Source organism: Corapipo altera, unplaced genomic scaffold, assembly GCF_003945725.1.
Source record: "Corapipo altera isolate COAL_440 unplaced genomic scaffold, ASM394572v1 201, whole genome shotgun sequence".
NCBI classification, from domain to species: domain Eukaryota; kingdom Metazoa; phylum Chordata; class Aves; order Passeriformes; family Pipridae; genus Corapipo; species Corapipo altera.
In genome coordinates, this window is record NW_020884940.1 from 790801 (window position 1) to 814426 (window position 23626).

At 53.6% G+C, this 23626-nt stretch overlaps 1 protein-coding gene across 2 annotated transcripts in view; it reads left to right on the plus strand.

The window, feature by feature from the left end:
* The window catches only part of CSMD2 (CUB and Sushi multiple domains 2), a 252563-nt gene that overhangs the window by 227146 nt on the left and 1791 nt on the right, over positions 1-23626 (plus strand). For both annotated transcript variants that reach the window (XM_027661147.1, XM_027661148.1), the window contains 15 exons: positions 576-764; positions 2246-2419; positions 4958-5140; positions 10562-10738; positions 12100-12279; positions 13757-13930; positions 14932-15105; positions 16971-17044; positions 17785-17896; positions 19725-19904; positions 20391-20456; positions 20981-21142; positions 21274-21386; positions 22101-22188; positions 22966-23104. In XM_027661147.1, the coding sequence (XP_027516948.1) occupies positions 576-764; positions 2246-2419; positions 4958-5140; positions 10562-10738; positions 12100-12279; positions 13757-13930; positions 14932-15105; positions 16971-17044; positions 17785-17896; positions 19725-19904; positions 20391-20456; positions 20981-21142; positions 21274-21386; positions 22101-22188; positions 22966-23104 (2185 nt within the window). The remainder of the gene's footprint in view (positions 1-575; positions 765-2245; positions 2420-4957; positions 5141-10561; positions 10739-12099; positions 12280-13756; positions 13931-14931; positions 15106-16970; positions 17045-17784; positions 17897-19724; positions 19905-20390; positions 20457-20980; positions 21143-21273; positions 21387-22100; positions 22189-22965; positions 23105-23626) is intronic.

A 23626-nucleotide genomic window follows, 5' to 3' on the forward strand; every position in this document is an offset into this window, starting at 1 on the left:
CACTTACTCCCAACTGGAGAATGTATGTCCCATTTTGGGATCACTTATTCCTAACTGGTTAATGTATGTCCCAGTTTGGGATCACTTATTCCTAATTGGTTAATGTATGTTCTAGTTTGGGATCACTTATTCCTAATTGGGTAGTGTACATCCCAGTTTGGGATCACTTTATTCCTAATTGGGTAATGTATCTCCCAGTTTGGGATCATTTATTCCTAACTGGGTAATGTACATCCCAGTTTGGGATCATTTATTCCCAACTGGATAATGCATGTCCCTGTTTGGGACCAGAGATCCAGGCTCTGCTGCTGAGCCCTGCATGGCCAGATGAGCCCCTGCAGCATTGCCTGGACTCTCTTTTTCCTTTAAATAATCATCTTTTTTTTTTTCTATTTCCACCCTAAAGAATCTCAAAACAAAAGGACGGGGGGGGGGGGGAAAAAAACCACCCCTTTAACTCACTGCATGTGTGATTTGCAGTTTTCCCCCCATTTCCCTGCTCTTTCCTGGAGAACCCTCTGCTCTGTCACCCCCTTTGGTTTGTGCCATGATGGTTTTTTGTTGTTTGTTTGCAGTTGTAAACTGTACTGACCCCGGGCACCTGGAAAACAGCGTCCGGCAAGTGCAGCCCAGCGGGCCCCACAGATTCAGCTTTGGAACAACTGTGTCCTATCAGTGCAGCCATGGATATTACCTGTTGGGGACACACGTCCTCACCTGTCAGGGGGATGGCACTTGGGACCGTGCCCTCCCACAGTGTCTTTGTAAGTGCTCCAGAACAATCCCACCCACCCCGGGGCTGCAGCCTGCGGAGTTCCTTCTTGCTCAGCTCAGTGTAAAAACCTTGGGAATCCATGGGAATCCTTCTATCAGTAGGCTCCAGGTCCTGCCCGTGGAGGGGAAGGTGGTGGTGTGAGGAGAGAGATCCCTTTGGAGGTGGGTTCCCTCTGCAGGGGAAGGCAGAGCCCAGTGGGTTTTCCTGCTTCTGAGCAGCTCCAGCCAAACCAGGGCAGGGGGAGAAGGGTAAAAGCACCTCTGGAGCAAAAACCTGCCTGGGAAGGAAGGTGTGTCCCCACCCAGCTCACCTGGGTGGGGACACACCCCTGAGTGAGGTGACACCCCTGAGTGAGGTGACACCTGAGTGGGGACACACTCCCACTCATCCCCAGAGCTTTCGGGGAGGGAGATGACACCGAAGGAAATACAGAATAAATTCCTTCTGCTGCAGAGCAGGTGCTGAAAAGCATTTGCTTCCTCACCCTTGCTCTGGTTTTGTCCCTTTTTTTTTTTTTCCCCAGGATCCTGGCTCTTTCTGCCACCAGGGTTGGGATTGGGAGGTTCTGGGTGATGGTTTGTCTTTGTGGAAAGACACAGAATCCTCCCAGTGGTCTCGTGGAACACCCAGGCCAGGAGGTCTCTGTGGATTTTGGGAAGATGTCAGTGGTGATGTCCCCTTTCCTACCCTGGGAGAAATCAGGATCCAAAGTGTGTCTTAGTTGCCCAGTGAGCTGGTGGTGCAGGCAGGACCCACCCCCCAGCACAGCCAGTTTGTCCCTTTGGACACAAAACCAGCTGCAGTCCCATTCCCTGGATAAGGAATGGCCACGGAGCTCCTGGAATCTGAACTGGCTGAAGCTGTTCCAAAGCCATGGCTGATCCTTTTTTTTCCCCCTGTATTACCCCTCCACACCTGGCCATGCAAAGGAGTTTTGGGCACATTTTCCTTTCCTTCTGTGAGCAGCATGTCCCGTCCTCACCCTGCAGACCCTGCACAGGGGAATTGAGAAGTGACATCCCCTGCTACCACAGCTGGGGGGGCTCCAGGGGGGGATTTACCTGTTAAAAACCTGGAGCCTGATATCCCTCAGCTCCCAGCCTGCCAGCTGAGTGCCAGGGATCTCCTGCCTTAAAATGCTGAGCGTGACTTGGAGGATTTGTGGGTGTTCTCAAAGCTTTGGAAGCTCGGGTCGGTTTTACGACTGAACGTGTGGGTTTGTGGGGTTAAAAAAACCCAGAGATTTTTGCATGTCTTTGTTTTCTGTGCACTGAGCTTCTCTCTGAGGGCGCTGAGGCCCTGGCACAGGTCGCCCAGAGAAGCTGGAAGTGTCCCAGGCCAGGTTGGAGCAGCCTGGCCCGATGGAAGGTGTCCCTGCCCACGGCGGGGCTTGGAGTGAGATGGTCCTTGAGGTGCCTCCCAACCCAACCCCCGCTGTGGGGCTGAAGCTGTCGCCTGTGTCTCCTGCAGTGGTGTCCTGTGGCCACCCCGGGTCCCCTCCCCACGCCCAGATCTCGGGGGACAAGCACACCGTGGGCTCCGTGGTCCGGTACAGCTGCCTCGGGAAGCGGACGCTGGTCGGGAATTCCACGCGGATGTGCCAGCTGGACGGGCGCTGGAGCGGGGCCCTGCCCCACTGCTCAGGTGAGGGGCTGGCCAGGGAGGGCATGGGGCATTCCCAGCACAGAGCAGGGAAGACATTGAGCCATTGGAGAGTGTCCAAGGGAGGGCAACAAGGTTGGGAAGGGCCTGGGTTTGGAGCCGTGGGAGGACACTGAGGGCACTCGGTGTGTTCAGCTGGAGCAGAGGAGACTGAGGGGAGACCTCAGTGCAGTTCCAATTCCTGGGCAGGGGCAGAGGAGGGGCAGGGACTGAGCTCTGCTCTGGGGGGACCAGGGACAGCACCCAGGGAATGGCTGGAGCTGTGTCAGGGCAGGGTCAAGTTGGATCTCAGGGAAAGGTTCTTCCCCCAGAGGGTGGTTGGCACTGCCCAGGCTCCTCAGGGCAGTGGGCACAGCCCCAAGGCTGCCAGAGCTCCAGGAGGGTCTGGCTGATCCTCTGGGGCACAGGGGGTGACTCTTGGGGATGGGCCTGTGCAGGGCTGAAGGTTGGGCAGGATGGTCTTTGTGGGTCCCTTCCAATTCTGTGTTTCTGTGATCATCCTCCAGCCCTTTTACCCTGTGAGGGGGCACCTGAGGGGCTCTGAGCTGGAGAAGCCCTCATGGTACAGAGGGAGATTGTGTCTGAGCCACCCAGCCTCCTGCAACTTGGCTGATCAGCACTGGCAGGGAGTGAAGCTCTGGGCTGGCAGGAGGAGAAATAAATCCCTGCAGCACATGGCTGTGCTGGGAGGGAGCTGCAGCTGCTGCTCGGGAGTTCTCCCTGCAGAGCCCGGGCAGGAGGGACGTGTGGGACACAAAATTGGGTCCTTGCACCCTGTCTGCACCATCTGACCCTCTTCCCTGTGCTCTCCCATAAAAGGAGCTCTTTCCAGGGCCTGACATCTGCTGTTACAGCCCCACAGCAGCCCCAGGCCTGCACCAGGCAGGTGGAAGCTGCTACAATGAGTTTCCACATCATCAGCACCTCCACAGAGAGAGGTTTGGCAGTTTGGCAGCAGAAGTCCTTCCCCACTGCTGGGTGAGAAAGGTCTTGCCCTGAGAACATCCTAACACGCAGAAAAAGTCCCTGGTGCAACAGATTTGGGTCAAGATCCTGGGGGATGCAGTGAGATGTGCTGACAGGGGGGTCTGGTGGTCTCCAGCAGAGGGAAGGGTGCTGGCTGACTGGGTGGGGTGCTGTGCAAAGCCCTCCCCAAGCCATCCCATCCCTTGTTCCCTGGACAACACACGGGATGTGACACACTGAGCAAAGCACTCGGGACAAGTGTTAATTTTTAATAATGCCACTTAGATTTGGCAGCGCCACTTGACCAAGTTTAACCTCTGATTTGGGAGGGGAGGGGAAATTTAAGTGGAGTCATCCTGGTGTTCAGCAGCCATGTCTGCAGAGTTCCTGCTCTGGAGCTGCTCAGGAGGGTTTTCTGCTCCAGTTCGTGCCTTTTCCCCATGTAGTTCTTCCTCACTCTCTCCTGTCATCTCTGTGGGTGGATTTTTGGGAACACTCAGATTTGTTCTGCCTAGTTCCTACTGACACCTGCTGTGTTTGCTGAATGACTTTTTGGAGGCTGATGGCCCTGAGGGGGGTGCTGGGTGGATGCCCAGGATCCCAGAACCATCATTTCCACCCCAGGGCTTGGTGAAAGGCTCCTCCTTGCCACCAAACTCAGGTGGAGCAGTTAAAGAAGCAGGGAGGAGGCAGAGCAGAGCCCGGGTCTCCTGCCAAAGGCTGTGTGTGAAGGATCCCCACGGTGTGACAGCACTTTTTGCCAGATGAAACAAAAGACTTGGGCACGAGTCATTATGTGAAAGGAAATGTTGGACCTGGAGCATTCTGCCCCTTCTGTGCCCAGGGAAGTTCATTCCCCACATGATGAATGTGCTCATTATGTTCTGTGTCACACAGAGCAGGGGCTGGACCTGCAGCAAGAGGGCCCAGAACTGGGCACTTCATCACCAGCTGCCACAGGGAAATGGGCTCTCCTGCCCTGGGAGGGGATGTGTTCACACAGATTGGTGGTGGAGCAAGCCAGGAACACGGTGCAGGCAGCAGGGAGGTGGGCATCCCTCCAGCCTGCTCCAGGGAACCCCTGCCAGCTGCTCCCCAACTTCCAGCTCCGAGTGTTCCCAGCCTGCAGGAGTGGATGTTTCTCTCCCCCTGTGCTCCAAACCCAACAGCTCCTTGTTCTGTGAATACAGTGGGGTGTGCTGGGGGGGCTTGGAGCACACTGGAGTTCTTGCTTGGCGGGAAAGCAACCCCGGAATCACGGAATGTGACCCCAAGGATCATGGAGTCCAGCTGCAGGCCCTGCACAGGACTGTCCCCAGGAGTGCCTCAGAGTGTCCACATGATTGATGCTGGAGCAGCTGCCACCAGAAGCAGCTGCAGCTGGTGGAAGCTCCATCCTGGCATTCAGGAATCATGGCCATGGTTTGCAACAAGCTTCAAACCAGGAGTGGGGGGGTTTCCATCTGGAATTCCTGCAGCCAGTCAGAGTTAAATTCCTCTCAGAGGGGGGAAGAAGATCCAAACCCATCATGTGCTTGCTCTCTCTCCATGCAGGGGGCAGCCAGGGCGTGTGTGGTGACCCGGGGATCCCCTCCCATGGCATCGGGCTGGGGGACACCTTCGACGTGGGCAGCGTGGTTCGGTTCAGCTGCGAGCCCGGCTACACCCTGCGCGGCTCCTCCGACAGGACCTGCCAGGCCAATGGCTCCTGGAGCGGCACCCAGCCCGAGTGTGAAGGTACTGTCACCTCCCCAGCCCCCTGGGTGTCCCCAGAATCACCCCAGAATCACCTCGGCCCGGTCCCTCTGCCAGCGGCCGTTTGGTGCTGGAACAGCGTGGAACAGTGTGCCCAGGTGGCCAAGAAGGCCAATGGATCCTGGCCTGGCTCAGGAACAGTGTGGCCAACAGGTCCAGGGAAGTGATTCTGCCCCTGGACTCAGCACTGGTGAGGCCACCCCTGGAGTGCTGTGTCCAGTTCTGGGCCCTCAGCTCAGGAAGGACATTGAGGGGCTGGAGCAGGTGCAGAGGAGAGCAACGAGGCTGGGGAAGGGACTGGAGCACAATTCCCATGAGGAGAGGCTGAGGGAGCTGGGGCTGTTCAGCCTGGAGAAGAGGAGGCTCAGGGGAGACCTCCTCACTCTCTACAACTCCCTGACAGGAGGGGGGAGCCAGGGGGGGTTGGTCTCTTTTCCCAGGCAACCATCAGCAAGACAAGAGGACTCGGTCTTCAGCTGTGCCAGGGGAGGTTTAGGTTGGAGATTAGAAAGAATTTCTTTCCAGAGAGGGTGCTCAGCCAGGGAAGTGGTGGATTCTCCATCCCTGGAGTTTTTTAAGATAAGACTGGATGTGGCATCAGTGCCATGGTCTGGGAACCACAGCGGGGTTGAATCAAGGGTTGGACTTGATGATTTTGGAAGTCCCTTCCAACCCAGCTGATTCTGTGATTCTGTGATTCTATGAAATCAGATTCTCCTGCTTGTCACCTCCTCCAAACACTGAGGAGGAAATGTGAGCCCAGGAGCCTCCTCCTCCTGGGTTCTCCTCCTCCTTCCAGCCATCCATGGGTCACACCCCACAGGAGGGTTTTTGGAGCATGACTTCTCTGCAGGCTCAGCTGGGTTCTGCTGCACAGGGAATGTGTGAAGGGGTTTGGGATGCTCACGTCAGTGCCAACATCTGGGTAGAGGTGTAGGGCAGGAAGAGCCTTTGGGATCTGGTCCTTATTTCCTGCCATCCCCACCCCCAGACCGTTGTTCAGGAATCACTGGGGTCCCCTGGTCTTCCTGATCAGAAACAGCCTTTTTTTAGTGTCAGAGCTCTGGGTGCCACTAATTCCTTGTTACCTTGTGGGGGAAATTCAGCAGAGTGAGAAACACCAGCAGATTCCACCCTCCCTGAGCTGGAACTGGCACATGCAGGAGTCATTTCCATTAAGCAGAAATGCAAAATGCAAATTATAATCCAGTAAGCACATTTTTTTGTGTTTTGAAAACCCCAAACCCCCTGATTTTTCCATTTGAGGGAATCACGTAAGACCCTATAATCCAATAAATAATCCCCTCACTGGATTCTCTGGGCTGTGCTGCTCCCTGCTACTGTTTTAGACAAGTGTTTAAAAACCAGCTGGGGTAAGAACAAAAGCCAAAAATGAGGCAGGAGACCAAGTGCAAGGAGACCTGGGCAAGTGCTTCTCTCCAGCTGTTTCAAAAGCCAAAAGCTTAGAGAGAGTTTGTAAATGAATTGGAAATTTATTCCAAATTGATGGTGCTCTTGATTGAAAAGACACTGAATCATGTTATTAATACACTCAGATCTCAGGAGGTTGGTTTTTTTTCCACTCTCTGTTTTTTTCCATCAGTGGGAAGGCTCCATTCATTAATCTCAGGATAAATAACCCATCAGGTTCCAGAGGCACCAAAATCCAGATCCCTGGCAGATTTTTTTTCTATACTTTATGAATAATAATAACATTATGCCTATAATGTAGTCACTTAATGTTAAGTGCTGACTGGCCAGTGTAGGAGAGGGATGCCCAGGGATGAGCTGGTCCCTGTCATTTGTATTCACCACAAGTCCCAAGTTCTCTGGCTGCACTTTGAGTGGTGTGTTCAGCCCTCTGGAACAGGTATTTATAGGAGAGGGAGAGGGGAGTTGACTTTGGGGTGAATTCCTGGCAGTTGGAGGTGAAGGCTGAGTGCCCAGGAGGGTCCTTGGGAGGAATGGGCACCTCGGTGGTGCATTCACTGGGACTCAGCTGTGGGTTTGCTGCTCCCAGCTCCCAAAATGGAGCAAAATCAAGGCTGATGGTGCTTCACGGGTCACCAGGGAGTTCATGGAAGTTGCTCCCCAGATCAGCTGCTGGGTGGGCACAGAGAGGCTCAGCCCGAGCAGCAGGAGATGGGCACCCACAGCACAGGGATGTGGAAGTGCCTGTGGGCACAGTGCAAATCCAACAGCAGGGAGGAAGGGAGAGAAAGGCCCTTATCTCCATTTCAGAGAGGGTAAGATGCTCTAACAGCTTCAATTCCAAAGCACCTGCCTGACTTAGGGATCAGGGAGCTGATGTGGCACCATCGTGTCCTCCTGCACTGGGACCAGTCCAGGGTGTGTGGGGTCACCTTGGAACTCCTCAGCTCTGGATCTCGTACCTTTTACCCACTAAAACATCTTCTAAGGGAACCAAAGGAACAGGGAGGCAGGAAGAAGTCCCAACTGCTTTTCCCAGAATGGACAAATAGTTTGGAGTGAAGAGATGAGTTGCAGGGGCTCTGCCTGAGCCTCCTGCTTCGCCCGGGTTTATGGAACTCTGCTTTTGTTGTGCTCAGTAAGAGCAGCTTTCCAAAGTGGCAGATTTCAGGCCTCATTTAGCTTTAATTTCCAGCAAATTTTAAAGTGTAAATGTAATTTTAGATGGGGGGTTTTTTTTCTTCCTTTTTCCTCCTTCCTGATGCCCTGTCTGTGTTCGCCGAGGAGGGATGCAGGAAGGGGCTCACAGTTGTACTCTACACTCCCTCCTCCTCTTAAAAGCTGAGCAGAATATTTGCTTTTATAGTGTTTGTTGTTTCTCCGAGGGAATTAAAGCTGCATCCAAAATGAGTCAGGGCTCTGGCTGCTCTTTGGCAGTTTCAGTAGAGAGAAATGATTTATTTTAAGTGATAACAGTGGGAAAAGGAGCAGAGTTTTGTCTGCTGCTCATTTGACTGCTGAGGACATGGGAGGTGGCAGGGCTGGGATTCGGGTCTAGACTGTTTTATTCTTCCTCTCTCTGCATAGTTGGGTGGGTTATGGGTTACTGGTTAAATTAAACAGCCTGGAAATTACCAGCCCTGAAGGAAAGGCTTTGAGACTCCACAAGCCCTGAGCTGTCCCTTCTTCCAGCAGGAGGTCCTGCTGATGTGTCAGACATCATTAGGAGAGTGTTTGGGATGGGAGCAGAGCCTGAAAGAAGAACTGGGGGTTATGAGGAGCAGCTCAGAGGAGGGGGGACATGCAAAGGACACGGGGCTCACATGTCACCTCAGTGACAGGAACCACTGGCACCTCGTGCCTGAGAGCAGGGCTGGCTGCTCCTCACACCCCTCTCACCCTGTCCACGGGGGTTTTCTGGGCAGAGTGAGGGGAAATTAAATGTTTCATGAGTACCAGCACTTGCTCCTTGCCCTGCTCAGGGTGCTGGGGGGGGGGCAGCTCAGTGGCCTCGTCTGAGCATTGTCTGAACGTGCCCGATCAGGACCCAGAGAAATTCCCTTCTCCCAGGAAACAGCAAAGGAAGGCAAGGGGAAACCTGAAAGCTTTTCAGAAAATGGATGTGTGTGGATTGGAACCCGATTAATTATTGCTGAGCTCTGGAGCACCTCTGAGCTGGGATGTTTTCTATAGCAGAGGCACTTTGTAAGAGGCAGGAGCTTCCCAGATTCCCCCTGCAGGGATGGGATCGTGGGGATCAGCTCTGGTTGTTGTCAGGGGTCCCACTGTCCCTGTTTGCAGGCCCCCCCAGTGGCCTCAGAAACCATTTTTTTTTGGTGTTCCTAATTCATTTTACACCTCCCACTGCAGCCAGAGGGAATTATTTACCCCCTTACTGCTCTCTTCCATGATTAGATCCTACTGATATTTAAATTGCTATTTCAGACATTCAATCCTTTCATCCTTATATTTATGACTTCTCTTGTGTCTGGCCCATGCAGGTCCCAGCTGATCCACACTTCCATTAAACCATTCCCACGAGTCCCCTCCTAGTCCCAGAAGTAATAATTTGGGGGTCGTCCGTGTGTGTTTTTGACCACATGAATAAGTGGAGGAGGGTGGGCAGGAGGGAACTGATGGATGGGCAGGCAGTGAAATGGTAATTCAGAGCTTTTTTCCGAGGTGATGGAATCTGACTTTTATCCCAGCATCTCTTGGAAATGACACCGGAATCCGTAACGAGCTCCACCTCGGGAGCCACGATGAGTTGTGTGCACACAGCCCAGAGCAGTTATTAGTTTCCTCCTGTCAGACAGATCTGCCTCCAAGCAGCTCCTGTGTTAACAGGCTGTCAGCAAACCAAGCAACAAGAGGGGAAGAAGGCTCCTCTCCTCCTCGCCTTGGTGGGCTGTGCTCGTGGCTTTCCTGCTGGAGTTTGTGCTTCCCCAGTTGTGGAGAACAACTGGAAAAACTGGGGTGTGTGGTGCAGGGAGGGCCCAGGATGGGTCACCGTAGGTCCCTGCTCTCACACAGGTTTTGGGGTGTTGCTGGGGAAGGGGGCAGCCAGGAGTGTTCTGCCTTTCCTTGATTCCTGTGATTTTCTTTTGGGTGCTGTAATTTTGGAGTCAATGAGAGGCTGGGGGCAATTACTGCAGGTGCTTATTTTGTCCTGGCAGGGCTCTGTGCTCCACCATCCCCAGGCCTTTTTGTTCCTGGGGTGCTGAGGCACTTCAGGCATAAAACTTGGGCACTGACAACCCTGTAATTGTATTCCCAGGATATTCTCCCTCCTCTGAAGGGATAATTGGCTATGGCTGGGCAGTGAGCAGTGCCACAGTGGGAGGGCAGCAGGCTCCCTTACTGCTCTCCTTCCTTTCAATGCTGCACAGTTGTTGACATCCCAACATTAGGACTTGGCCTCTGATCCTTGTGGGTCCCTTCCAACTCAGGATATTTTAGGATCCCAAAGGCAAAAGCGACACACTCAGCTCCAGGCTCCCAAACTCCTCGAATGTGGAGAGACTCCAGGCTTGGCACCACTGCTTTGTTAAGCTGTAGGACCATGAGGTTGATTATTGCAGGATAAAACCCTGCAGTAAATGGACACGAGTCCATCAGGCAGAGGGGATTCTCCCAGGATCTGCCTGGGAGAGGAACAGGGCTGGAGCTTCAGGGCCTGAGCGGATGCAGGGACAGAGTGTTTTCCAGTCCCCTGAGAGAGATGCAGATCCTTGGCAAGGCAGAGCCTTGCTCTGAGCTGGGGAGTGGTTTGGGGATCCTGTTGGATTGATGCAGCTGCTTGTCCATGGAACAGCCCCTTCCCTCTGAGCTGATCCAGCAGCTCTGCAGCACATCTTACTTTTACTGAGAACAGTTCACTGCAGGGGGAAAGCCTCGTTTTTTGGAGGGGTCGTTTGTGTTTTGTGGTGTTTGTTGGTTTTTTTTTTTTAACTTTGCCATTTTGCTTTCCAGTGATATCCTGTGGGAACCCAGGAACCCCCAGCAATGCCAGGGTCATCTTCAACGATGGTCTGGTCTTCTCCAGTTCCATCATTTACCAGTGCAGGGAGGGCTATTACTCCACAGGGGTGCTGAGCAGGCACTGCACCGTGAACGGGACGTGGACTGGGACCAGTCCAGAGTGCACAGGTGAGCACTGGGATAGATCCCTGGGGGATGAGGGCCCTGGGGACGGGGTGTCTGGGCTCATTGTACCGTGTGTCACCCTGAGAAACTGCGCTGAGCTGTGTCCTGGCAGCAGCAGAGGCTCAGCCCGTGCTCTCTGTCAGTGCCTAATGGAAAAGTCTTGCTTGGAGTTTGTTTTCTTCCAGTTGGATGAAGGGAGCCCTGTAATAATTCCGTGAGTAGATGTTGGCCACCCTCAAGGGGCTCTCTGGGGCTGCTCCTGAACGTGAGAGTTCCTGGGAGGAGCCTGAGCAGAGCCCCTGCTCAGAAAAGCCTCGGGGAAGGGGTTGTGTTTCCTGCAGAGGAACGTGGACAGGGCCAAATGTGGCCTTACATAAGAGGCAGTAACTGGGCTGAAGAGGGGGGGACCTGCCTTCCCCCAGCCAGGACCTGACCTGGGTTTGCTTTAATGTTTAATGTGTGTTAATACAGCTTCTTGCAAGGTCTTAATGTGCCATTAAGGTCCCTGCTCACTCCACTGAAGACAGGCACAGCCAGCACATGAGCCAGTGTGCGCCCAGGTGGCCAAGAGGGCCAATGGATCCTGGCCTGGCTCAGGAACAGTGTGGCCAACAGGTCCAGGGAAGTGATTCTGCCCCTGGACTCAGCACTGGTGAGGCCACCCCTGGAGTGCTGTGTCCAGTTCTGGGCCCCTCAGCTCAGGAAGGACATTGAGGGGCTGGAGCAGGTGCAGAGGAGAGCAACGAGGCTGGGGAAGGGACTGGAGCACAAGTGCTGTGAGGAGAGGCTGAGGGAGCTGGGGCTGTTCAGCCTGGAGAAGAGGAGGCTCAGGGGAGACCTCCCTCCCTCTGACAGGAGGGGGGAGCCGGGGGGGGATTGGTCTCTTTTCCCAGGCAACCATCAGCAAGACAAGAGGGCTGGGTCTGAAGCTGTGCCAGGGGAGGTTTAGGTTGGAGATTAGGAAGAATTTCTTTGCAGAGAGGGTGCTCAGCCATTGGAATGGGCTGCCCAGGGAAGTGGGGGATTCTCCATCCCTGGTGGTTTTTAAGATGGGACTGGATGTGGCATCAGTGCCATGGGCTGGGAACCAGGGTGGGGTTGGATCAAGGGTTGGACTGGATGATCTCAGAGGTCTCTTCCAGCCCAGCTGATTCTGTGATTCTCTGATTCCATGATTCTCCACGTGCCGGAGCCTGGCCCACTCCGTGTGCCGTGTGCTCCAAACCCTCCCTTGCCCACGGCCCTCTGACCACATCCTGCCTGCCCAAAGCACTCAGGACCATCAGGTCTCTCGCTCAGGCAAATCCAGAGGTGTGAGAGGAGGGCTGGGCAGCCAGAAATGCTCCTCCCCTTGCCTTTGGCAGTGATCAACTGCGGCGACCCCGGCGTGCCGGCCAACGGCGTCCGCCTGGGCTCCGACTTCACCTACAACCAGTCCGTGGTGTTCCAGTGCACCCCTGGCTACATGATGGAGTCAGACAGGGCCTCCTCCCTCACCTGCACCAAGGACCGCACCTGGAACGGCACCAAACCCGCCTGCAAGGGTAAGGAGGGGTCCCCAGGCCACCAAAGTTTTTGGGACGAGGTAAAAAGTAGCGGCAACTTCTGCGTCGTGCCTGGAGCCCCCCTGGGTGTTTCTCTTAGCTCTGTCGTTCCATCTCTCCCCTGTTTATGGCTCTTACACCATCTATCACATTTTACAGCACGAAAACCTTGCTCTCTTTAAGTCCATCAATCACCACACTGTGCCTGGGAGGGAGGCAGCTGCTCTTACCTGAGTGGTAGAGAGGGAAGAGCGAAGCCCAGGGAGCAAAGTGACTCCTTCCTCTTCACGAAAACTCAGATCAAACTCCACTGAAATATTGTGTTTTGCAAGCACACGCTTCTTGGCATCATCTGGAATCATCTGAAAAATGTTTCCTCTGAGCCTTTTCATTATTCCTCTGTTCTGAGATTGCTCCTGTGGTTCAGAGATAGAAAAAGGAAATAATAAAGCAGTTGCTGGGCAGGCTGGATCTCTTCTGTGAGTGTTTTACTCACCCACCAAGTGCAGATAAGACTTGTAGCAGCATCTGTGCACTTCTTTAGCAATCTGGAAAATTCACTTGTCATCATGCTGATACAAATACAGACCACAGAGGAACTTTATAATGCACTGCAGCTCCTTCAGAGGCTGTAAAGAGCAATTCTTACGCTGCTCTTTCATTCTCTGCACTGAGCTAATGCCGCAGGAATAATCCAGAATGTGGCCAAGAGTCATGTTTGGAGGCCGGGCTGATTTGCACAGGTTTAGCATCTTTCTCAATGCTCCCCTGAGCTGAAAAGCAAAGCACTGCAAAAATGTCTTATTAAAACACCCCAGAGTGGATGAAATACCGACAGGTTGTTGCTTTAGCTGCTGATCTGAAGCTCAGCCAGGTTGTCCAAAACGTATCAATCTCCCAGGGAATCCGAGATGAGTTTTCATGCCAAGTCAGGGCATGTTCTTCCCTTCAGCTGGAAATGAAGTGACTCTGATTTGGAGAGAGATCAGGGAAAATGGTTCTTCCCCCAGAGGGTGGTTGGGCACTGCCCAGGCTCCCCAGGGCAGTGGGCACAGCCCCAAAGCTGCCAGAGCTCCAGGAGGGTTTGGATGATCCTCTGAGGGACAGGGTGGGATTGTTGAGGGGTGTCTGTGCAGGGCCAGGGGTGGGACTGGTGATGCTTGGGGGTCAGCATTTTCTATGGTTTGGTTAACTCCAAACTTCAAAGTAAAATCCTGGAGTTTTCACCCCAGTCTGTGCCATGTATATACTTCCCCTTTTCCGCTGTAGAAGCCTCTTGCCTGAAACTTGAGATAAAATTATGGGAAAGGGTGGGGGAAGCCTGGAAATTAGACTTTAGATTTTTGTGGTGGCTCAAACCAGCACACCAGGAGATGCCCTTGGAGGGCAGGACGTGGCTTTGGCCCTACGTGACCGTGCCCTTCGTGGAGAAGCAACGGGAGCTGAGCCTGCTTTTGTCTTTTGTCTCCCCCCACAGCCATCACCTGCAGAGCCCCCCAGGCCATTCCCAACGGGAAGGTGGTGGGCACAGATTTCAGCTGGGGGTCCAGCGTGAGCTATGCCTGCCTGGAGGGGTACCAGCTGTCCCTGCCCGCCGTGCTGACCTGCGAGGGCAACGGCACCTGGAGCGGGGACGTCCCCCAGTGCTTCCGTGAGTAGGAGCCCAGCCAGGGACTGGGAGGATCCTGCCCCAAAACCCGCTGGTTTGATGCCCTTTCCATCACCTCTGCTCCCATTGTGGCTGGGTTTAGTGGCTGGGTTTAATGGTTGGTTTTAGTGGCTGGTTTCAGTGGCTGGTGTCAGTGGCCCTGCTGTGCCTCCTGCCCCAAGCCCAGGGGAAGTGGGGCATGAACTGAAGCCAGTGGGGTTTTTTCGTGCTGTGATGATGCCTGAAGTGCCTCTGCCTCAAGGTCTGAACGCTCTGCCCACCTCCCACAGCAGCCAGGTTGCTGGGGGCACTGGTTTGCCACCTGTAAGGGGGTGGCCCTGGAGACACGGTTGGTCACCTCTGCAACACTTGGAACAAACCTGAGGATTTTCCTCCAAACTGGATGTTTGTCCAGTGTCTCCCCAGTGGCTGGATCTGCTGCAGTCAGGGCTCCTGGAACTGCCAAAGGCCGTGGGGAAAAAGCCTTTGGCCAAGAGCTCTGTGTGGCAGCAGGAGTTGGGAATGTTTTGTGAGGGCAGAGTGGGGCTGGGTGGAAACCTGTGTGCCTGATACAGTAGCTGATGCCAAAAAATAAGAGTTCAATATCTCCTAATGCCAAAGGCAGCTCTGAGTTCCTTTTCCAGTGGCTGGCAGCTGCACAATAGCCATTTTCATATTAAATCACACGAAGCCCTCCCCCTGTTCCTTGCACCTTTCCCTGGATCCTGGATAATTAGTGTGACACAGAACCAGGTAGCAAAGTGACATGGTGCAATTAGGGAGACATTGGGAAGCCAAGCCTGCTGTTAGAGGGGAAAAAGAGAGGAAAAAGGGAAAAGATGGGGGAGAAGGTGCAAGTTAATTACCAGGATTACAAGGAGAGCAGCCAGTCACGAAGTTGGTGGCAGGGTTTGGGCCGTTCGCAGACCTCTCTTCAGCTTTATTAACACTCCTTTCTCCTGAAGAGGTTCATGGCCATCCTGTTGTCCCTTTGCCCGTTCCAGCTGTGTTCTGTGGTGACCCAGGGACCCCAGCCCAGGGCAGGAGGGAGGACAGAGGCTTCACCTACCGCTCCTCCGTGTCCTTCTCCTGCCTGGCCCCGCTCGTGCTGGTGGGCTCAGCCCGGAGGTTCTGCCAGTCTGACGGGACGTGGAGTGGGACCCAGCCCAGCTGCATAGGTAAGGGAAGAGCTCTGGGCCCTCACCCAGCTTCCCTGTTGGTTTTCTCTTGCTTCTTTTCTTTTTGGTTTTCTTTTCTGAGTTTGCAGGAATGAGCGTTTTGTTGCCCCGAAAGTGGGGACGTGAAGGGACGATGCTTTTGGTTTGTGGGCACTGGGTGATAAACAACCCATCTCCTCCTCCTCCCTGCTTAGATTCCCATCCCTGGCAGTGTCCAAGGCCAGGCTGGAGCAACCTGGTCTAGTGGAAGGTGTCCCTGCCCAAGACAGGGGGCTGGAACTGGATGATTTTTAAGCTCTCTCCCAACCCAAACCTTCCTGGGGCTCAGTGTGTGGACAGAAACCAAACTCCCCCAGCTTGCCTTGCTGAGCTGCAGCCTTGGGATTCAGGGTGACGTTTCTACACCTTCCTCAGGTGCTCATCTTGAACCCTGTGACACCTCTGGTGTCACAGAACTACTCCCAGCATTCTTGGCCTGTTTGAAGCCCTGGCTGCACTCCTGAACTGCAGGGCTCCTGTGATAAAGGGCATCACCACCATCCCCCCACGTGGGCAATGGGGAGAAACACATCCATGGGGCTGTTCCCCATGGATTTCAGTCCTTCTGGTTCCATCCTAAATGCACCACCAACTACAGGAATGCAGAAAGAGTCGTGGCCTGAACCTCCAGTTGGTTTTACCAGGAGCTTTCTCACATCCAGGGGGTTGAGAGCACCTGCTCCTGTGCTGGAAATGTTGGATTGGAATGCTTCAGTGCTTCCCTGCAGATCCTTGTCTGGGATCCTGTTGTACACATGTGGGACCCACCTCTCAGAGGGCTGAACCAGCCAACCCTGTTCCTGCTGCCGAGGGAAGGTGCTGAGGGTCTGTCTGCCCAAAGCAAACCACGAGGAAGGAGATTGGATATTAGGGAAAATTTCTTCATGGGAAGGGTTGCCAAGCCCTGGAACTGCCTTGGGGAAGGGGGGGAATTAAAACCCATATAGGTGTGGCATTTGGGGACTTGGTTTAATGCCAGTGCTGGGGGAATGGTTGGACTCAATGATCTTCAAGGTCTTTTCCAACCTTAATGGTTTATTGATCCTGTGGAAGGAAAAGAATTGTGTGTCTGCAAAACCTCACCCCAGGATGGCAGTTTGTGACCCAAGCAGCTGCACCCCAAGTGCTGTATTTATTCAGATCTCACCCATTTTTGGATGCTTCGAACTTCCAGCACCCAGACCTTGCCCAGGCACAGCCAGGAGGCCGAGGCTCTGCCCTCATCCATCACCCTGTGCCTCCCTCATCCGTGGGGCTCTTTCTTTCTTTATTTTCCAGGCAGTGATTTATCAGGGGGCTCCCATGGAAACTGCAGCAGTGACAAATGACAGCAGCTTCAGCAGAGCCAAAGGATGGGAGATGAATTAGCCCCAAATCAGCCACGTTCTGTGGCACTTGTTTAGTCACTCACCACATCTCCAGGGCCTGGAGACAGCGCCGTGTCCGTGGGAAGGGACTGATGAGTCACATCCTGAGGAATAAAGGCCTAAAAATAAACAGTGGAAGCAGAGAAGTTGTGCTCTGCTCTCCTCTGGCTGCAGGCTGGGGGCAGCCACTCCTGCCCCACTGTTGGCTTTGGGGGGACTTAGTTTATTCCTTGCCTTCCACAGTCCTGTTAATGGGGATATTTTGAGAGGTGTTGGCTGTGGAGCTTGTGGTGAGTGAGTGGAAGAAGGAAGGCTGGGAATCCTGGGATGCTCCAGCTCCCTGCTCCCCCAGCCAGGCCCTGGAGCATCCCAGCACTGCAGCTGAGCAGAGGCACAGCAGGGTGTGTGTGCAGAGCTCTGGGGTGGCCCCTCCTCTGAACCCTCTCCCTGTTTTTGCAGACCCCAGCCTCACCACGTGTGCGGACCCCGGCGTGCCTCTCTTTGGGATGCAGAACAATTCCCAGGGATACCAGGTACTGCCAGGGCAGTGGGATCCCCAAAACCTGCCGTGCTCAGCCCGTGCCTGAGCCCTGGCACAGATCTGTGAGTCCTCCTGGGATGGTGTGATCCCAGTGTCAGACCTCAGGCTGTGTTTGTGCAGGATTAACCAGCAGTGCATTGTACATGATATTAATTGCAGTGCTAATTAGTAGTTATTGGTGTAATTACTCCTCACATTTCCATTAATTTTCAGTCCAAATTCTGTAGGTGTTTCCCTTTATCTCAGCTCCCATACAGCAGGAAATCTGTGGAATGGAGGGAGAAAACCCAGAGGGATGCCCTGAGGTGCTCCCTCTCCTGCTGTCCCTGTGGGTGCCCATTCCCTGTTGGGAGAGTGGATTCCATGTGGTTACCCCGTGCCAAGTGGATCCTGCAGTTTTGCTGCTAATTAGTTATCTTAATCCTGGGGGTTAATGAACTAATTTTAGGTTTTAATTAATACTGAGACACTACAAGTCTGACTTTTGTCTGAGCTGGCAGTCGGGAGCTGGCACTGGAGTGGAGCTGCCTCTGGAGCTCCTGTGGGGGCTGAGGCAGAGTGTGACAGGGAAATGCTCCTTAAAGGGGCTCCAGGAGAGCTGGAGAGGGACTTGGGACAAGGGCCTGGAGCGACAGGACGAGGGGGGAACGGCAAACATGGAAAATTCTAGAAGCTCCTTTTTATCCCAGCGTGGCACTGGGGGAGTTCAGTGTTTCCCTGCCCTTGGAACAGGTGGGAAGCATCATCTTTTTCAAGTGCCAGAAGGGGTACCTGCTGCAGGGCTCCACCACCAGGACCTGCCTCCCCAACCTGACATGGAGCGGCGTCCAGCCCGACTGTGTCCGTAAGTCCTGGGAATGGCACAGGGAATTGGAGCCTGGAGCCAGGCTGGGGTTGTTACTGGCTCAGGAGAGCTGGGAATTCGAGAGGGAGCTGTGAGAAAACACATTCTTGGAGGAAATATATTAGATTTTAGGAAGGTTGGGAGATGAGGAAGAAATTCTCCCCTGTGAGGGTGGGGAGGGCCTGGCACAGGGTGCCCAGAGAAGCTGTGGCTGCCCCATCCCTGGAAGTCTCCAAGGCCAGCTTGGAGCAACCTGGGATAGTGGAAGGTGTCTCTGGGGGTGGAACTGGATGATTTTTAAGCTCCTTTCCAACCCAAACCCCTCTGAGACTCTCCAACACTCTTTGATAAAAGGGAGCTCACTCCATCCCTTCTCTCCTGGCATTGCACCAGCAGCCACTTGTGATTTCAGATGAGATTTTCATTGCCTGTCCCTTCCTCAGAGACACAGTTGTCAGGTGAAATGTTGTTTTGTGCTCCTGAAAGCCCATTTGGTGGCAGAGCTGTGAGCTGGCCCCAGGGAGCAGGTTAACATTTAGCCAGGAGGGCTCTCCAGCAGAGCAGAGCTTCTCCTCCTCCTCTTTGGGAACGTGCTGCTCTCCCCTTTAAGCTGTCCATCATCTCCCTGCTGCAGCAGAAGGAGCTTATTTTAATGTGTTTAAGTGGTGATACCCATCCTGGCCTCTGGGTCATGAGTATTAAAGAGCTTTTTCCTCTCCCTCGTGAGGTGGTTTACTGGGGAGATATTTTTCCACTAACAAGCCCTGTGGATGCTTGTTCTGTGAACAGAACAACTGGGACACCCAGCTTTAAATGCTCTGACATGTGGCATCAGGGGACAGGGGTGGTTGCTCTGGAAGGAGCTAATGAGTGCTGGGGCTCCCAAACCATGTGAGTTCAGGTCACTCTTCCAGCTCCCTGGGGTTTATATTTCCTCCTCTGTGAAGGGAGGGCGATGCTGGTACCTCCTGAGGGCTGCCAAGGGTTTGTTTTCAATTAGGAGCAGTTGGAGAGCTGCAGAAAGGACAAAGCTGGCAAAAATTGGGGGCTGGAACTAGATGATCCTTAAGGTCCCTGCCAACCAAACCATTCTGTGAGCCTGTGAATCTGCAGTGAGTGGGAGAGGGAGCTTCCCTGCTTTGGGATTTACTTGTTTGGAGTCATAACAGGGAAGGGGTGACACATTTCCAGCAGTAGCTGCTGGAGCAGTGTTGGCACGTGCTCTGGGGACAGGGAGCTGGGCAAGCTCTCATTCAGCCTCTGTGGCCAAATCCTGAGAGTTATTGAGCAGTTACAGGGATTTCTGACCACTGCACACCTCTGAGGACTCGCTGGGTGATGCTGTGGGCAGCTGGGTGCACATGATTAGCAGATCCCATGAAGAGAGGTGGTATAAAAACAGAGCTGTGATGCCCTCACTGGAATCACTGGCTTAATTTACCAGCTCTTGGTGTCCTGCAAAGGCAGTTTCCATTCTGCAGATACACCTGGGACTCAGTTCTGGGCTCAGAGCTCAAAAGAAGGTGCTTTAACATCCTTTGGTTTTGACTTTTTCCCTTTAAAGTGGGGGATGGCAGAACCTGATTTTCAGTTCATGGAGCCGAGTGAAGGGTCCTCTGAGAGCTTTATCCAGCAAGAGCAATCCCAGCCATGGGAATCTTCTCATTAATTCACCTGGCTGGGAAGAATCCAGGCATGGCATTTCTCAGTGAGCAGGGAAAGCTGTTGGGTAAAAGCTCTTCCAGGAGGTTTCTGTCCCTGCTGACACCCTGGTGTCCCTCTCTGGCCTCCCTGTGTCCCTCATCCCTGTTTCCCTTGTCCCTTCCAGCTCACCACTGTAAGCAGCCGGAGACACCTTCCCATGCCAACGTGGGAGCTCTGGATTTGCCATCCCTGGGCTACACCTTGATCTACTCCTGCCAGAGCGGGTTCTACCTCACCGGGGGCTCCGAGCACAGGACCTGCAAAGCCGATGGCAGCTGGACAGGAAAACCCCCCATCTGCCTGGGTAAAGCCCTGGGCAGGGGGTGCCAATGGGTCTGGGGGTGCCCAGGGGACACTGCAGCCCTCAGACCCCCACCAGAGCCTTGTTTATCTCCTGGTTGTGGAGCCCACAGGCCTTTGATATCCCACAAAGGCAGTTTTCGGTCTGTGGATAAGACCTGGGGACTCATTCTGGGGTCAGGGTTCAGAGGTGTCCAGAGCATCATTTGGGTTTGGCATTTTTTTGCCCTCAAAAGGGGAGGAAAATCAGAGCCTGGTTTTCAGTTGGTGGGAGCTGGAGCCAAGGGAAGGATCTCTCCAGCCAGAGGATCCCCTGGAGCCACCTGAGGGGCTTCTCACGGCTGGTTTGGGTCTGGAAGCACCTTCTTTGTCCTTCACCTCACCCAGCTTTTACCTGCCACAGAGGAACAGTCATGGTCTAACCTTGACACGGAGCTGTTTGGCTCTCATGGAGGGGGGGAGCTCACCCTGGATCTTCCCTCTCTTCCAGCCGACGTCCGTCCCAGCGGGAGGCCCGTGGGCACCGCGCGGGACCCGCCGCTCGCCAAGCTCTCAGGTACACAGAGGGATCATTCCCATGGGACACACAGCAGTGACCTTGGCACACCCATCCCTGCCCAGCCCTTCTCAAACCCAGGTCCTTGCTGGGAGCAGCCCATGTGCTCCACCCTGTCCGTGCTTCCCCGGAGAAGTTGTGCATCAACACCCACTGCCCCTCCCTGGGGCATTCCAGAGATTCCAGGGTTGGACACTCAACCCTTTTTTTTTTTCTTTTTTTAATAGGTTTTGTTAGCTTTTCCTAATAAATTATTTTGGGGGTGGGATTCTTTTTAAAGCTTTCACGCTGTTTTTTTGTCAGAACAACCAAATTAAGGTCACGGGGTCGTTCGTTCTCCTCTCCTTGGCTTTGTCCTCACCGGTGATGGCCCAGGGAGAGGGTGGGATTTGAGATATCTAATTATGTGCCTGTGAATTGAAAGAAAGAAGGAACTTCTTCTCTATTTGGATTCCTGAAAAAAAACCTGGAAATCCACGGCAGTGCTGCTGTTTTGGTGCATCCCCAGCCGCTGTGTTTTCCAGTGCCTGCGGACGTGTTCGCAAGGAATTCCCTGTGGAAAGGCTCCTACGAGTACCTGGGCAAGAAGCAGCCTGCCATGCTGTCTGTCACCAGCTTCGACCCTGCCACCAGTAAAGTCAATGCCACCCTGATAGACCACAGTGGTGTGGAGCTCCAGGTGTCTGGTGAGGACACGAGGTGGCCTCTCGTGGGGACTGACGCTTGTCCCGGGGTTGGTTGGTCCCCCCCTGAAGTGACGAGGGGGGTTTCTCTGCCCTCTCAGGCAGAAAGTCAGTGATTTCCACTTCTTTTGCAGGCATTTACAAGAAGGAAGATGTGCACCTGCTGCTCCAGGTTTACCAGATCATGGGGCCGGTGGAGATCTTTGTCAACAAGTTCAAGAACGATAAATGGGCTCTGGACGGACACGTAAGTGCGGGGGCACCTCGGGCACGAGATCCACCCACACAGTTCCTCCTGGTGCTGTCACAGCCTGGCTTTCCTCTCCCTGGAGCTGAGGGATAACTCCCTGAGCTGGTGGCAGCATGAGGCTGCTCCAGTGACCAGTCCTTGAGGGGGCCACGGGGCGCTTTTCCAGCCCGGGATGTAACACGGCGTGACAGCTCCTCGTGCTCCCTCCAGCTCTGTGTGGCTTTATTGCCCCGTGGCTTGAAATCTCTGCGTCTCCCAGACAGCACTTGAGGAGAAGACAACATGATTAATTCCATTTTAACGTTTTATGTCTGCTAAACATCAAGCCAAAAGAGCTAATGGAGCCAAGTCCTCACCCCCCTGTGAGCTTCCCGTGCCCTTCAGAGATCCACTGGAGCTTGGCAGAAATGTGCATCTGCTTGACCCGTGGCCAGTGGTGGCCCAGAGCCTTTGTCCCCCCTCTGGGATCAGCAGTGTCTCGTGGAGTTTATTGCAAACAGGATTTTTTTGTTGTTGTTTTCCCTCCTTCGAGCCGTGAGGGCCTCGAGCTGTCGGGCACTGAGAGGCCTCCCGGAGCACCGCGGTTTTCCGGGGAATTAAATCAAATTAACTCCATGCCTGAGCTTGCAAAGGGCTGTGCTGTGAGATGGGTGTGAAAGCCCGGGGAAGTGCTGGGCAGACGTGCTGATCTCCCCTCTCCTGTCACCTCAGGTCTCATCGGAGTCTTCGAGTGGCACCTTCGTGTACCAGGGCTTCGTGAGGGGCAAAGGCTTCGGGCAGTTTGGCCTCCAGAGACTTGGTAAAATTCCTTGGATTGATGTTTTTTCCCCTGGATTCTGAAAGCTCTGCCCTGGTGGTGGTGGAGGGTTTCAAACAGGGGGTGTTTCTCCTGTCCCTGGCCTTAATTTTCAGCCCTTCTGCTAAACCCACCCTGGGCAGGAGACTGGGGGAGGCAAAACAGCACAACAACGAAATTTGTAATGTAAAGCCTGTAAACAGGCTGCTGTTCAAAGACAGAAAGAGGTTTTGGAGCCACAAAAAGCACCTGGACAAAAAAAAACACACAAAAAACCATGGTTTTTCTCTACGTTGCCAAATTCTGACAGGCCCAAGCCCCGTTTCTGCCACAGAAAGTGTCTCTGTCGCCCTTTCAGAAATCCCAGAGGCTCCTGAGGGCTTAGAAGAGACAAAGTTTAAGCTCCTAAATATCTCTTAAAATGTGGTTTGAGCTTTTAATCTCTTTCTTGGGATTTTTGGGGATATTCTCACCTTTATGGAGAATTAGGTTGCCTGTTATTGCATTTCAAAGTCTCCCCTTAAAACCCAGCTTTATGCATCCAAGTTGGAACATTTTGGCAAGATAAATCTATTTACATCTCCCTTTAATTGCAGTCCTAAATAAATGATGCTGTCTAAGCTGGCCTGGATCTCCAGGCCATCCTTCATCTGCAGCTCAGCAGCTTTCCGTTGCCTTTTCCAGCACCACTTCCAGTTGCTGGTGACACCTGGAAGCCCCAGCAAAGCCCATTTTCTTGCAGTGCTGGTTTGAAATGTGTTCTTTTCTGCTGTGTTTCAGACCTCAGCATGATGGAAACGGATCCTGAATCCATAGGACACCACTTTGCATCCAACAGCAGCTCCGTGGCAGCCGCCATCCTCGTGCCTTTCATCGCCCTGATTATTGCAGGGTTTGTGCTTTATCTCTACAAACACAGGTGGGTTTTGGGGGGAGGATGCCAAGGGGGGGAAATAAATTCAGGGGGGCTCTCAGAAACGTTGAGCTGGACTTAAAATCCCACCCCCTTAGAGCTGGTTTCTCTTTTAATTCAGAAGGTGAAAAGGAAACGAAGCAAAGCCCCGTGGGGGGGTGTGAGGGTTTGGGAGGAGAGAGCAGTGAGAGGTTTTCTGACCATTAATAAGATTTGTGGCCACTTTAAGGAGGATGAAGCGAAGTAAATTCCACGCTCCAGCGTTCAAGCTGGCCTTGCATGTGTTGTAAATTAGTATTTTCTCCTGATCAGGGTGTTGCTGTGGGAGCTCTGCAGAGGGAGGGTGCCCAGGGTTGTAGCAGCACCCAGGAGCTGCTGTGCTGCAAATCCACAGTCAGATTTGTCTGCCTCATCCCCAGGGGTTTAGTTTACCTTCCTCAAAAGCAGCTCTGTCTTTCTTTTTCTTTCTCCTCTTTCTTTTTCTTTCTTTTTCTTTCTTTTTCTTTCTTTTTCTTTCTTTTTCTTTCT